Source organism: Ahaetulla prasina, chromosome 1 (genome assembly GCF_028640845.1).
Source record: "Ahaetulla prasina isolate Xishuangbanna chromosome 1, ASM2864084v1, whole genome shotgun sequence".
NCBI classification, from domain to species: Eukaryota; Metazoa; Chordata; class Lepidosauria; order Squamata; family Colubridae; genus Ahaetulla; species Ahaetulla prasina.
Genome location: NC_080539.1, coordinates 272,150,596 through 272,164,834, shown reverse-complemented (window position 1 = coordinate 272,164,834; position 14,239 = coordinate 272,150,596). Strand labels below are relative to the sequence as shown.

The 14,239-nt window shown below is 37.3% G+C and overlaps 1 protein-coding gene across 8 annotated transcripts in view; it reads left to right on the top strand.

Moving 5' to 3' along the window:
- SCUBE2 (signal peptide, CUB domain and EGF like domain containing 2) overlaps positions 1 to 14,239 on the top strand; it is a 63,943-nt gene that overhangs the window by 20,615 nt on the left and 29,089 nt on the right. For 7 of the 8 annotated variants that reach the window (XM_058159517.1, XM_058159491.1, XM_058159500.1 and 4 more), the window contains 5 exons: positions 1,241 to 1,357; positions 6,425 to 6,547; positions 8,813 to 8,929; positions 10,610 to 10,732; positions 11,233 to 11,343. In XM_058159517.1, coding sequence (XP_058015500.1) covers positions 1,241 to 1,357; positions 6,425 to 6,547; positions 8,813 to 8,929; positions 10,610 to 10,732; positions 11,233 to 11,343 — 591 coding nt within the window. The remainder of the gene's footprint in view (positions 1 to 1,240; positions 1,358 to 6,424; positions 6,548 to 8,812; positions 8,930 to 10,609; positions 10,733 to 11,232; positions 11,344 to 14,239) is intronic. The other variant, XM_058159532.1, reaches the window with a different exon arrangement.

Here is a 14,239-nt window from a genome sequence, read left to right as displayed (position 1 = left end):
TATACTTTATTAAATTTCTCAAAGAACGAAATTAAGAAAAGAAAAAATGGGAACGAAAAATAAGGAGGGGCAAAGTGCAAGGGATAAATGGAAAAGAGAGAGAACGAAAATAAAAAGAAGTAATTTCTTATTTTCTTCGATACAGTTACAAATATTTTTAAATATTTTATTCTTTGTAGAAATTTAATAAAATATAATTTAAAAAAGCAACAAACTATGGAGGATGTTACAGGAGAAAATTAGTTGGTCAAAATTACTTAATCGTTCCTCAGTATATAGCTATTGTCCCACCTAATCTTAGAAAATTCAACATACAATGAGGAATAATAAAGTACACTTGTTGCAGATAAAATGCTATGACAATGAGCAGGATATGCCCCAACAAATAAATTGATATGTAGGAAATATATGGATACCTCAATGAAAAACAGCAGCCTGGGAATGTAGCTATTGTGGGAAGGTTAAATTCTAGAGATCATTGAAGGAAGAACTGAAAATTGCCTACAATAGAATTTTCATTTAACAAACTTAGAGGAAAAGGATGCCCATTAGACCTGAATATCCATTAAATTGGTGAATAGGATGTTTTATATCTAAAAGGATCCGAGTGGTGCATCAATGGAATTTTATACATATCTAAAACAGCAACCAGATGTCTGTAGCATTTGAAATTTAGTAAACAGAAGTCAGGAAATTGTGAGGGTAATATACTGCCTTTATAAGCCCATGTGATGAAACTAGAGTACTATGTATCATTTTGATAGGTATAATGTTATCAGAGGCAATATGCTTCTCCAACCATTGAATATCAGTTGTTAGGAAATACAGATGGGAACCGTTAATCAGATTCAGTTTGTGGAATAGAAACTTTGGCCTGATCCAGTACAGATTCTCTCAGATTCCTATGGAAGCCAAACTTAATACTTACCTGTGGGTAATTCCAGTTATAGTTAACCTATCTTGATTTTTTAAAATGTTTAAAACTGAAGTTATCTGTCACATAAATGTCTCTGGAATTCTTGGTGCTCTTTGAACTTGGTTTAGAGATCACCAAGAAGTCCATGGTTCAATCCTAAGATATTCTCTGAAAAAAGTGTTGGATGTGTTTGTTTAACATTAAAATTCGATTAGAATTCATTCTGTTGAATAAATAAAAATATCTCATTTCAAATTGTGTTCTAGTTTTTTTTCCTGCAAATGCCAATGTTTTTTTTCCTGCAAATGTGTTCCTTTTCCTTAGAAACTTGTGCAGTAAATAATGGTGGCTGTGATCGTACTTGTAAAGACACTTCAACGGGCGTTCACTGCAGTTGCCCTATTGGCTTTACTCTTCAGCTGGATGGGAAGACATGTAAAGGTAAAGTTCAGTATTCCATGCAATGTGCAAGCTAAATATCTAGAGAGGATTCTCTAAAATCCCAGAAAAGTGCAATATTGCTAAGCCAGTAAAAAAAAAGAAAGAAAATCTGAACTAGGAAAGCAGTGTACAAGGAATTGCTTTGATTGTTCCTTTGCTGAAATATGTATGTGAAAAGTTCAGTTTGTTTTTTGTATTCAGTTCAAGGTTATCACTTCTGTCCTGTAGATTGTACAGTGCTAATACAACCCCAGAGCTTAGAGGCAGAGGACCTCTGTATATATCGGACTAAATTAAATTACTCCTGCACGTATGATCCTCTAACAAAACACCTACTGATAACGACTACTTCTAATACTACAAAAAGAAAAAAACTAATAGTCACTTTGTTGTGTAGGCAGAAACACAGGACTCCTGTTCATGTTGCCATGTTTGCAAAAGAAGTGGCTAAACAGCAACATTATCTTCTTGTAAGAAACAAAATGGCTCTAAATCTGCAAAGATTATATTTTGTCCAAAAACTGCTCAATACTCTGTTTTATATCTGTCTGTCTTTCCGACCGTCGTTCCATCCATCTACATATATAGATACACACATATACATATATACATGACAGGCAGACAGAGAGACGCTGAAGTTCAACAGTTATTGTTCCTGCCTTATTCAGTTTTATGGCTTTTTGGGGGAAGTTGATTCTGTTTCTCTAAGAGTGAATGCATAGTAACATGATGTAATACCTATTGGAACAGAATTCTCAGTTTCTTCATAAGCTGTAATGTGAGTTAAATTTACAGAGCAAGTATACCAACTCAAAGTTTGTTACAGTCAACAAAATTAATCTGTATTAAGCATCCCTTAACAAACAATAATAAAATAGTAATATACAAATGGAAAAAGAATTTGAAAGCATGATTGATTCAACTGTTTATGATGAAGGTTTAAAAGACAGGTAGTTATTGTGGTCTGCAGAGCTGGCAACGGAGTTAGACAGCGATGAGGCTGAGGAAGAGCGTGGGCCAGTCCTGGAGGCTGGGGAAGGCCCGGATGAAGGCTCTACGTTGGAGGCTGAGATGGGGCCAGAGCCATCAGGGAGTGAGGTGTGGACTCCAGAGCCTCCAGAGACTGACAGTAGTGAGGCAGAGGAACAGGAGGAGCCTGTTCCTAATGCACACATGAGAAGAGCTACCAGAAGGCAAGAGCAGCTCAAGCAAAGAGTACGACTTGGGACTAGGGCCAAGAGATGATTGGCCCCTCCCATAAGGCTTAAAAGACCAGCAACGGTGTTTGGTCTCTTTGCTGGAAAACAATGTTGATAGCTTTGTCTTGTTGCATTTATTTTGTATTGGTGTCTTCTGAACTTTTGCCAAGAAAGGCCTTTGGCAGTTTGCCTAATTGGACCAAGGTTGGTGATAGGACTGAGGAATTGTGTTGGCAGGAATTTGCTTTAATTTAGTTGAACTATGCTGAGAACGAAGTAATTCTCAGCTGTTCAAATAAAGTTTGTTTGTTTTTACACTGATTGAGTTTCCTACTACCTACTTGGGCCTGGGTCACAACAGTAGTCTTCATTGAACAACAATTCAAAGTTACAATGGCACTGAGGGGGACTTCTTCATAGCTGCTGCTATGGCAGTGTCCCTATGGTCATATGATTGTGATGCAGCTGTTTGGCAACTGGCTTGCACTTACAGCATCCTGCATTCACGTGATCACCATTTGTAACCTTCACCATTGACTTTGCTTCTGAGAAGCAAAGTCAGTGGTGAAGCCAGCAGGAGGTCAGATATGGCAATCATGTGATCACGGAATGCTAGATCACACCAAATTTCCCTAATGACAATCTCTGGGACTGCTGGAATCATCATAAATCTGCATAATTATGTGATATCACACTTGATCACATTGCTGGGTGACAGAGTTTCCAGTTTCAACTACCATTCTTAAGCGAGAACTACCTGTAAATGAAGAATACAAAAGTGATGTGAAGTTTTGGAAGTGGTACAAGAAATTTTTGATACTGTCAAGAATGGATCTGAAGAAAAATAGACATGGTCATGGAAGAAAAGGAAAGAGATGAAAGAAACTGGAATAAAAGAACAACAACTTTGAAGAGACCCAAAGGTGCTTTCTTCAGGAGGCAATTGGACTTTCTTGTTTTTCCTTTTGAAGACGTTTCACTTCTCATGCAAGAAGCTTCAGCTCTGATAGGACAGTGGGGAATGGAAGGATTTATATTCCTTGCAGACAGCTGGTAATTTGCATCCTTTAAGAGGGTCACTGAAGCCCTTGGAGGTTTATCTATGTCCTCAGGATCACCTGAGTAGTGCTCCTGGTTCCTGTAGTCTGCAATTTTTCCTCTGAAAATCCATTCCTACTCCCACACCATTCACAGGGTGTTCATCCCAAATTGTATGGCTAAAAGTTGTCTCTTGAAAAAGCACCTTTGGGACAACCAGGACCTGAATGACTGAAAATTTCTACAGACTTTTAACTGTGAAGGGAAGTACAAGTCCTATATGAAAAAGTACTAGAAAATAAGAATAATTTCATAAAAGAATGAGTAGAAATTGGTATGGAAAAACAGAATGAAAATTGAAAAATCGTGCATTACAATAAAATTCATCAAAAATGCAGAATATGTGAAGTTTGTGTCATCATATGTTCCCTTCTTATAGATGACAGTACCTAAGAGTTTTAGAAGCAATTCAGGTTGTATCTATAACAGGCATGCTTTGTGCTCCCTTCTGTGTGTCAGATGCTTTGTTATGTTCAAAAGTTGTTATTCCTGTTACTGCTTAAAGATGTGTTTAAGCATATATCTGTTAAGATATTACTGTATTTTTCGGAGTATAAGATGCTCTAGACTATAAGACGCACCTACCTTTTTTGGTGAGGAAAACAAGAAAAAGAAATCTGCCTTTGCCTCCCAGCAATTTTGCCTCTGTGCAGCAAACAGCAAATAGCCTGCTTTACTTTCATTTTCATTTTCAGCATAGCTTGATTAGCACAAGAAAAAAAAATCTGCTCCCAGCAATTTACCTCCTTGCAGCAAGCAGCAGAGGCCTGCACAGCAATAGGCAATGGCAATCCCTACAGTCTGGAAGAGCTGAGAGTTGGGAGGCCGATCCAACGGACAATCAACTTGTGCTAATTAGGCATGCTGAAGCTGAAATGGGCTGTTTCTTCTTGCTGCTTGCTGCAAGGAGGTAAATTGCTGGGAGGAAGAGGCCAAAGGGTGGGGGCCAGTGTGTGGGCGGGGCTACGTTTAGTGTATATGATGCACCTAAATTTTCACCCCCTTTTAGGGGGAAAAAAGGTGAGTCTTATACTCTGAAAAATATGGTAACTAAAAAAGAAGTGCTGTACACAGATGCGTACAGACACACAATCTTCATTAACAAATTTATTTCTTCTGAGAAACAAAATATGGGTATAGACAGTGGTGGGATTCAACCAGTTCGCACCACTTCGGGAGAACCGGTTATTAACTTTCTGAGCAGTTTGGCAAACTGGTTGTGGGAAAAAATCATTAGGGCAGAGAACCGGTTGTTAAATTACTTGAATCCCACCACTGGGTATAGACTTAAGTTATTGTGGCTTTTCAGTTTAATTCTCAGAAAATATCATTAGAGATTCATAGAATATGGGGATCTAATTTTCAGAAAGAATAATGAAGTCCAACTGTTCATTATTGTAAGTAGGGTATGTGCAGCAGACTGCTTGTTCTGGCCAACTGTATGTTTAATATTCTTCCTGTTTCATACAGAGAAGTGCTTTCCTTGGCTTCAGGTAATACTATACCATCTATGATTCTGAAAACCTTTCCTCTATAAGACCACTTCCCACCCTGCTCAGAAATATCAACTGACTCAGTTCTTAATGCTGCATTATCCCATGTACCAATCTTAGTTTTCTTTTCTATTAATGCCTGCTTTCTGTGAGGAGATTCATTTTTCTAAAATAGAAAGGAAGGTTGCTAAATTCTGCAGTTGCTTTAAGGAAGAATTGGGTCCAATGCGGTTAACTTGGAATTGGCATTGCTATTTGATTAGATAGTGTTCGGTATTCCATTACTTAGATTTTAATTGCTTCATATTCCTTTCCATCAATTTTTATCTTTTAAAGGTTTTGCTCTTCAACCGTAAATAAATATATAACTTAAATGTAAATTGCTATAATGAATTATAGTTTACAAAAACAAGTGATAATAGCAATTGGAATCAGGATTGCCATTGCTAAATGATGTGGTTGTAAAGCTTGATGTCATGTGACCGCATCTCTTAGCAATGGCAATTGTAATCCCAAGATGCATGGGTTGTTAAATGGGAAGCAGTGAGTATCCCAGATAAGGAGAGTTACAGGATTGGAGGAAGTCCTAGGAGGGCCAGAGAAAGCTGCATTTGAGTTGGGAGAGGCCTAGAACAGGCCCTGTGCAAGCACAGGAAGGCCAGTGGCTAGATGGTGTGACAGGACAGATGGAGAGACTGGAAGGGCTGTATAACATTTGAGTGCAATGAGGCCATCAGGTGGATGGCACAGTGCAAGCACAGGGAGGCTAGGCAGACTTATCAGAGCAACTTGCATCCTATGCTGCAGGTTTCCCCATTGATTTTGCTTGTGAGAATTCAGCAGGGAAAGACACAAATGATTATTGCGTATCTGTGGAATTAAGGTTGCTATACATGCAAGCCAGTCAACAGGCTCCTGAATCTCAATCACATGACCATGGAGGCACTGCAACAGCCGGAAGGTTTTGAGGTCCAATCGTAAATTCTACTCATTCAGTACCATTGCAACTTCAAACAATCACTGAACAAGTGCTCAGGAAGCAAGGAGTATCTGTAATCACATTTTAAACCTTGTTGTGATACAAGACAGTTTTTCCAAGAATATTTTTTTAAAAATATGCAAAACTAGAAGGAAAAGATCACTTCAGTTTTGTATGCTTCTTATATTAAAAGATTCTTGACTGATTTGCTTTCTTGGTTGTGATACATGTTTAAATCTTTCAATGATGAAAAAATGAAGCTCATTATATCATTTATGATACTTTTTCTTTTTCACAGACATTGATGAATGCCAGACCAGTAATGGTGGATGTGATCATTTTTGTAGAAACACAATTGGTAGTTTTGATTGCAGCTGCAAAAAAGGTTTTAAATTATTGACTGATGAAAAATTATGTCAAGGTATGTGTGGGAGAAGACAATAAAAATACATATGTTTGCTGGCTGGGGAATTCTGGGAGTTGAAGTCTGCACATCTTAAAGATGCCAAGGTTGAGAAACAGTGACATAGGGTATACTTCACCAAATGAATTTCACATCATCTTCTTTTTCCATTAATTTCAGGGAGATAAATTTAAACTATTTATGGATTATGTTTACATTAACAGAATAATTAATTAGCATGAAATAATTTAGTAAAATGATAATAAGTAGAGATTAAATTGTATGACAAGTATAATTCACTTTCAGAATAACCATCTGGAACCATAATTAACTGACTTTCCAAAAGCAGAATTGATTGCTCTCAGTAGAATTCTTGGTTTGATTCTTCTAAGATTACAGGACAAATATTTCATCTCTGGCTAAGAATGTGCTAAATATACACAGGTTAGGTGAAAATAGCCTATTGATAATGATAATAATAATAGATTGAATATTGATAGTAATAATAACAATATTCTATTGATAGCAATGGATTGAATATATTCTCAGCAGATGTATTGATAGTTTATCTTGAAAATTATTATTGCCTTTCTATACCATTTTTCAAAAGTTACCTTATGAAGACAAATGTGACAATTAAGACAAATATAAAATATAAATCAAAGCCTAAATATTATAATTTAAAGCTTTGATAATCCTTATGCATACCTTCTCCATAATTCAAATTTCAGTCTCTGATATCACTATTCAGCTGCCAGCTCTTTATAATCCAAAACTTTTTTAATTGCAGTTAGATCTATAACTTGGATCCTGAATAATGCTTTATAGCAGAGTGTCCCTTTAGCAGAATGTACTCTCACTGATGGAAAAGGAGCGAAATTATTTTCACTATTTGCTCTTTCCATTGCAGCATTTTCATCAAACCTGGTGTTATTCTTTTGAAACATATTTGGGAGAAGAGGGGTTGCAAAGAGAAAAGGAAACAGGGAAATTAGTCTTTCTTCTGCCAAAGGGAGTATCCTATGACCAAGTCCTGCTTTGGCAGTCAGTTTAGATCATAAGCGCTGAAGAGAAATTCTAGCAGGTATTAATGAGGCAGAACAAGCTTAAGGAGAAAAAAATAGATGTTCAAATCTGCCTGTTCTAGTTGCCCAGTTTACCTTGGAAAAGCTACTAGTACTTTCAGATTGTGGTTGGAAATGGTGTGGTTATTTTGGGTAGAAAGATGTCATGCAACTACTTTCCTACTGTATTTATTCCTCCAAGATAGCTGAATTTACTTGTTTATCACATTTATATAGCTACCCATCTCACAAAATGCAATTCTGGGCAGCATGTAATAAAATGATAATATTTTTGTAAAAATCAACAATTAGTATTATTGTTAAACGACTAGGAGAGAGCATCATTTCTCATGAGCAATGGAACCAATTTATCAGATTACCATTCCCTTGGGAGCCCCAGGGCTGTAAACATTACCAGGTTTTAAGGGGTTCCAGAAGATGGACAGAGGTAGAACCAATCTCACCATTTAAATTTTTGTCCTTACATGCAATGGGATACCCATTCAGGACCTCAAAATCTGCTGGTAGAAACCCATATTTGGAGAATAAGCAGATTTGTAGGATAAAACATTCTCCTTGCTACTTTTTTTTTAACTTCAGCTATGGAAAGAGTTTTTTCTAGATAATACAGGAAAATCAAAATGATGTTAATGCTACATCTGTATGTAATGTACAACTGGATATATGTTCTATAACAAAGGGTGAGATTAAAGTAGTTCATTGTTTTCATGAAATATAATAAATTAAATAATACCTTACTTTAACAAAAAAAAATTAAGAAAGAATAAAAATTCACATTGAGAGCAACAATTCAACTTTGACTTTCATGATTTATGACCTACATTATGATCTTAACATTATGAGCTTAACAGAGTCTACTGGAGCTGGGTGGATTATTAATTCAAATAAATAAATAAATGTTTCCAGTGAGTTGTTCTGAGACTAGCTTATTCTCTACTTTTAATTCAGTTTTCCTAGCTCACTAATGTCTCCTCCATAAATGATAGTTTCCTGATTGCTTATTTGTACCCTATGACTATCATTAAATATTGTAAGTGCTGTACCTTGATGAAGGTATCTTTTCTTTTATGTACACTGAGAGCATATGCACCAAGACAAATTCCTTGTGTGTCCAATCACACTTGGCCAATAAAAAATTCTATTCTATTCTATTCTATTCTAAAAAGTGAAGTAATAAAGCATCCCTTTTAAATTACAGACATTGATGAATGTTCTTTTGAAAGGACATGTGACCATTTGTGCATCAATCATCCAGGCACTTTTGAATGTATTTGCAATGAAGGATACATTCTTTTTGGCTTCACACATTGTGGCGGTGAGTGCATATAAACCTATTGCTGGCGTTTTCTTTGGAATTCTATTTCTGTGATCTCAACATGAAAAGGAAATGTGCATTTCAAACTCAGTGCTGCAGATTTTTGAGATTATTTGCCTTTCTACTTTTCGGGTGGTTTGAAGTAGGAGCCTGACTCTGTACAAACTGTACTATTCCTTAAAACAACTTTTCATTCTTATTTTTACTGGAAAGCAGCTGTGGGTTTTGGAACAAATAGTTGCATTCCACACTTGGGTATTAAGAGCTGGGTTTTGCAGATCATGCTTGCAAAGTACTGTTGGTAATACTAATTATGGCATCTAGTAATTATCTGCAAGGTAAATGCCTAAGCCAGAACAGTTTTAAGAAATGGGTAATTTGTTATATAGGTAGAGGTCAGGCAAATAAAATAGCTTTAAAAGAAAAGATTAAATCATGGATAAATTAGATGAAAAAGGCATCCAGGAATAGTAGGAACCTACGAGGGAAATGGCATCACACATACATTTGCTCCAGTGTATACCAGCTTTTAATTATTGCACAATCAGTAAAAGGAACATGACAAAACTATCTCCTAACAACAAGAACTATTACAACAATTTAGGGTGAAACTGACACATAATGTAGCAAAATTTTGCTACTCTTAGAGAAATAAATTTATCTTGATTGTTTAACAGATAGTACAAATAAAAGAACCCCAGAAATTTAAATGAAAGAGGGATAATCAACTGGTAGTCAATGTTCCTATAGAACTGGCAATCAGAAAATGACAAGCCCCCACAATGGTTGATCATACAGTAGTTCCTGTGGTTAGGGATTGTTTTGTGTTGGTACTTTTATTGATTGTACTTTCATTTATCAATGGCCAAATATAGTTTCTGTCTGTCTTTTAATTATTGTTAAACCTATTTCCTTAACTGTAAGCAACCTAAATGAGAAGCAACTCAAAGTTGACATCTTTACCAAGACAAGAATTTTATTTATTTATTTATTTATTTACATTTATATCCCGCCCTTCTCCGAAGACTCAAAGCGGCTTACAGTGTATAAGGCAATAGTCTCATTCTATTTGTATATTTACAAAGTCAACTTATTGCCCCCCCCAACAATCTGGGTCCTCATTTTACCTACCTTATAAAGGATGGAAGGCTGAGTCAACCTTGGGCCGGGCTTGAACCTGCAGTAATTGCAGGCTGCTGTGTTCTAATAACAGGCTTCTAACAGAATGGAGTTCCTACATTTTATTTCAGGGCAAGTGAGGTTCTTCATTATGTTTCATTGTCTTCACTGAAATAGTCTACCTTACCCTCCCTTTTTAATGAAAATTGCTTAAAATCAGTGGGGTGTCCTTCGTGCAAATTGGTTAAATTTTGGCTATACAGATCTTTGTGGTTGCTAAGAATTAACAGCAATTTGATGGCACATCAAGTAATTGTCAACTGGGCACCAGTGATTTGTTCTGAACATTTAGTGAGATGCTTCCGATAAAAGCTGGTCTGTGCATGCAAATGCATTTTTTAAGTTTTTGGCAACTGTATTAAAATATTCATGCTGCCAAAAAAAAAACCACGTATTTAGCTCTTTATGTATCGTGTGCCTGGCAGTAGTTATCCATGTGCAGTTCTTTGCTAACTAGATTCAGAAGAGTACCAATTTCTCCCCCTCATTCTTCTTCTGTAGATATCAATGAATGTAGCATGAACAATGGAGGCTGCCAGCATAACTGCATAAATACACTGGGTAGTTATCAGTGCCACTGTAATGCCGGGTATAAATTACACTGGAACAAAAAGGACTGTGTGGGTAAGATTCAGCGCCTTTTTTGCAGCTTTGGACCACTTGAAGCCTGTGCACTTCCCATAATATACACAATGTGTCTGTACATGTTCCTTTCATTACTTGTGGCCAACCAGATTTCTTGGAACAATGCAGACTGAAACAATGAATGGTCTTCCAAATTGCATTTAGGTCTCTTAAAAGTTATTGTAGATCTATAGCACTATGTTGCTTCTAATTACCTGATGAAACAAAAACAGGAGATACTTTCGGGTCTTTGATGCTTTCTTTCCTGTGCTTTTAATCTAGGCTGTTTTTGCTTTTGCAGTTGTCTGCATGACCCCCTTCCCCCACCCGACCCCAGCTTTTTATAATATACTGTGTGTATGTCTTCATTCCCAGTATTATGAATAGCATATGTGCAAATTGATAATGATTATGTAACATGTAGCTTTGTATTTGCATTTTTAGAACCATGCCTGCCATTAGCTTTCTTGTCCTGTGAGTTTCTGTGTTTTGCTCTGTAGAAAGGCCCTTGTCTGATGTCCTTTCCCCCAAAGTATCTCTGCGCTGCATTAAGACTGGTGGAAATGATAGATGCTTTTTAATCTGCCCCTCAGATGTCCATTTTACTTCTGGTAAGTCATGCAGAACATGGGGGATGTTGTTATTGTTGTTGCTATTGCGGTCATTATTATCCCTAAGTTAGGGAAACAAGAATAACTTTGATGTATGTGCACACATTATAGGAGAATTCACTTTGAACAGGTAGCCCTTGACATGTAATGACAATTTCAAATTATGACAGTCTCTGAAAAAGTTGACTTACATTCATATTTATAATCATCCATCATCCCACTCACTTAATGAAAAATTGTGATGGCCTAATGAAAATGTTACTTATGATCTCAATTTGTACTTATGACCATTACAAACCATCACACTACCACCACCCCCAGTCATGTGATTAGTGTTTGCAATGTTTTCGTAGGTTTCTGGAAAAAATGCCGTAGGGAAGCTGGTTTTGCTTAACAACCACATTATTTGCTTACCGATGGTGACTTGACTTACAACCACCATAGAAATGGTTATAAAATGGGGTCCAGTTACATGGCGACTTCTAACAGAAATTTCAGTCGAATTGTGGAAGTTGAGGACTGTGTGTAGTAAATACATTTTAATTGCATTCATTTTCTATTCCACAAATGCACATTGAAGCTTTTTCGTCCAATAGTCCTTTAGTGGTTGCTCATGAATGAAGCATAATATTTCTATAACCTGGTAGTTTGGTATTATAGAAAGAAATAAGCAGCAAATTGTTCACCATTGGCATAGAAATCAGTTGATGGCAACACAGAGCATTTTTAAAATATTGCCTATAAAAGTGCTGTAAGAAAAATATATTTCATTACTGTGTCCAGAAGTTATTTAGCAACAGAAGTGTTGTAGGTTAAAATTTATCTGAACTGCCTTCCTTGAAAACCATCCTCTGCCAACTTGTCAACTAATACAGGGGTCTCCAACCTTGGTCATTTTAAGACTTGTGGACTTCAACTCCCAGAGTTCCTCAGCCAGCTTTGCTGAGGAACTTTCCAGTGTGCCTATTGAAATAAACATTTTGAAAAATATAAGTCAGTCAAGTTAGTGTGGCCTTTTATCAATGAATCCTGGTAATCTAGCTAGGACAATGGAAAAAACATATGGAAGCATCTTCCTCTTGTTTCCATCAATTAAAGATAAGAAAATAGGAACTGGAACTGTGCTTTTATGATGAGAGAGTAGCATGTTGAAAATACAGAGTGTGGACTGGCTGATACTACTGGTATCTGCCTAGCATCGTGATGGCGAACCTATGGCACACGTGCCACAGGTGGCATGCGTAGCCATATCAGTGGGCACGCCAGCTCAGCTACGCTTCTGGGCCCACCAGAAGTAGGGAAACAGGCTGTTTCCTGCCTCTGGAGGGCTTCGGGGTGTGGTGGGGAAGGCCCATTTTTCTCTCTCACCTGGCTCCAGAGCCCCTCTAGGAGTCTGTGGGGGGGGGCAAAAACAGCCTTCCCCCCCCCCCCAGAGGTCCTCCGGAGGCCGAAAACAGCCTGTTTGCCAACTTCCGGTCCCACCTGGGACTGGAAGTTGAGAGAGGCCCTGGAGCCAGGTGAGAGAAAAAAATGGGCCTACTGGGCCATCACGTGGCAGGAGTGCGGGGAGTGGGGAGGTCATGCGTTCATGTGCAGGGGCGGGATGCATAGAATTATGGGTGTGGGCGACCCCCCCCCTTCTGGCACGCTATGGCAAAAAGGTTAGCCATCACTGGCCTAGAATTTTCATTTGAGCCAAGGAAGAATTTCATTATTTAAGAGTTCATTTCTCATTTGATAATCTGGATATTTTAGAAGACCTTTGTCCTCTGAACTTTTAACCCCTCTTTCAGGTTGAAGGAATGTGGATGGAATTTTTGTGTCAGTTTGGAATGGACTACAGCAAACTTCCTTAAACTGCTGTATTTCTTGATATGCAGCTAGGCTGTAGATACACTTGTGGACTTCTTGGGCTCTATGAACTTTTGAACTCTATGAACTCTATGAACTATTTGTCTATAATGTTTCATTATTTGACTAAGTAACATCATCACTGGTACCAGATTGGGGAATTTCTCCCTGTTTATGTATAATAAGTTAACCCTTCTAGTATTGCAGGGGGTGGTTTTCTCCTTGGTAGTTTCTTGATTTGGTTATTGTTTTCTGCTTGATTGTTTGCCTGGTGGCAATCCCTGCTTATCTGGGTGTTGACTGATGGTGAGGATGTCTTTTTTCTGGTCTCTTTCTTTTCTTCTTAGCTTTTTCATTGCCTCTTCTGAATAGTGTGTAAAGATGATTTAGCTCTATGTATTTATTAATAACTGATTTGTCTGGATATCAACCTTCTAGGAATTCTCTAAAGTTTTTTTGGATTTAGCTTAATCTAGGATGTTCATAGATTTCCAATTAAAATTATGGTTGAGTCTGTCCATGTGTTGTGGAATTAAGGGGTTTTCAGTGCATATTCTGACTGTTAGCTGATGTTCATGGATGTGCTCTGTTAGTCTTTTGTCTGTCTGTGATATACAGTGGCTGTTACAGTCCTTACAATGTATATGGTAAATGACTGCTGCTTTTTCTTCTTGGGCTGCTGGTTCTTTTAGTTTACTTAAGGTGTTTTGGAGGGCTTTAGCTGAATTGTGTGGTACAGTGATGCCATGTGGTTATAACAGACTTGGTTGTTTCTGGGATATTTTTAATGTACAGTAGTGTTATCCTTTTCAAAGCTTCTATTGAGTGGTCAGGTATGTTTTGATAAAGTTGAGTGGGCATCCATTTTGCTGGAAAATGTTATATAGGTGGTCTTTTTCTTTTTTCTGATATTCTGGGTTGTTATAGTGCATTCATGTCTCCTCTTATGGGACATCAGATTGAAAGCAGATAGTGAGCAGAGGTTGATGAGGTCAATGATTTTCAATTTGACTAAGTCAGTTGTGTGGTGTACTTTGGCTGCCAT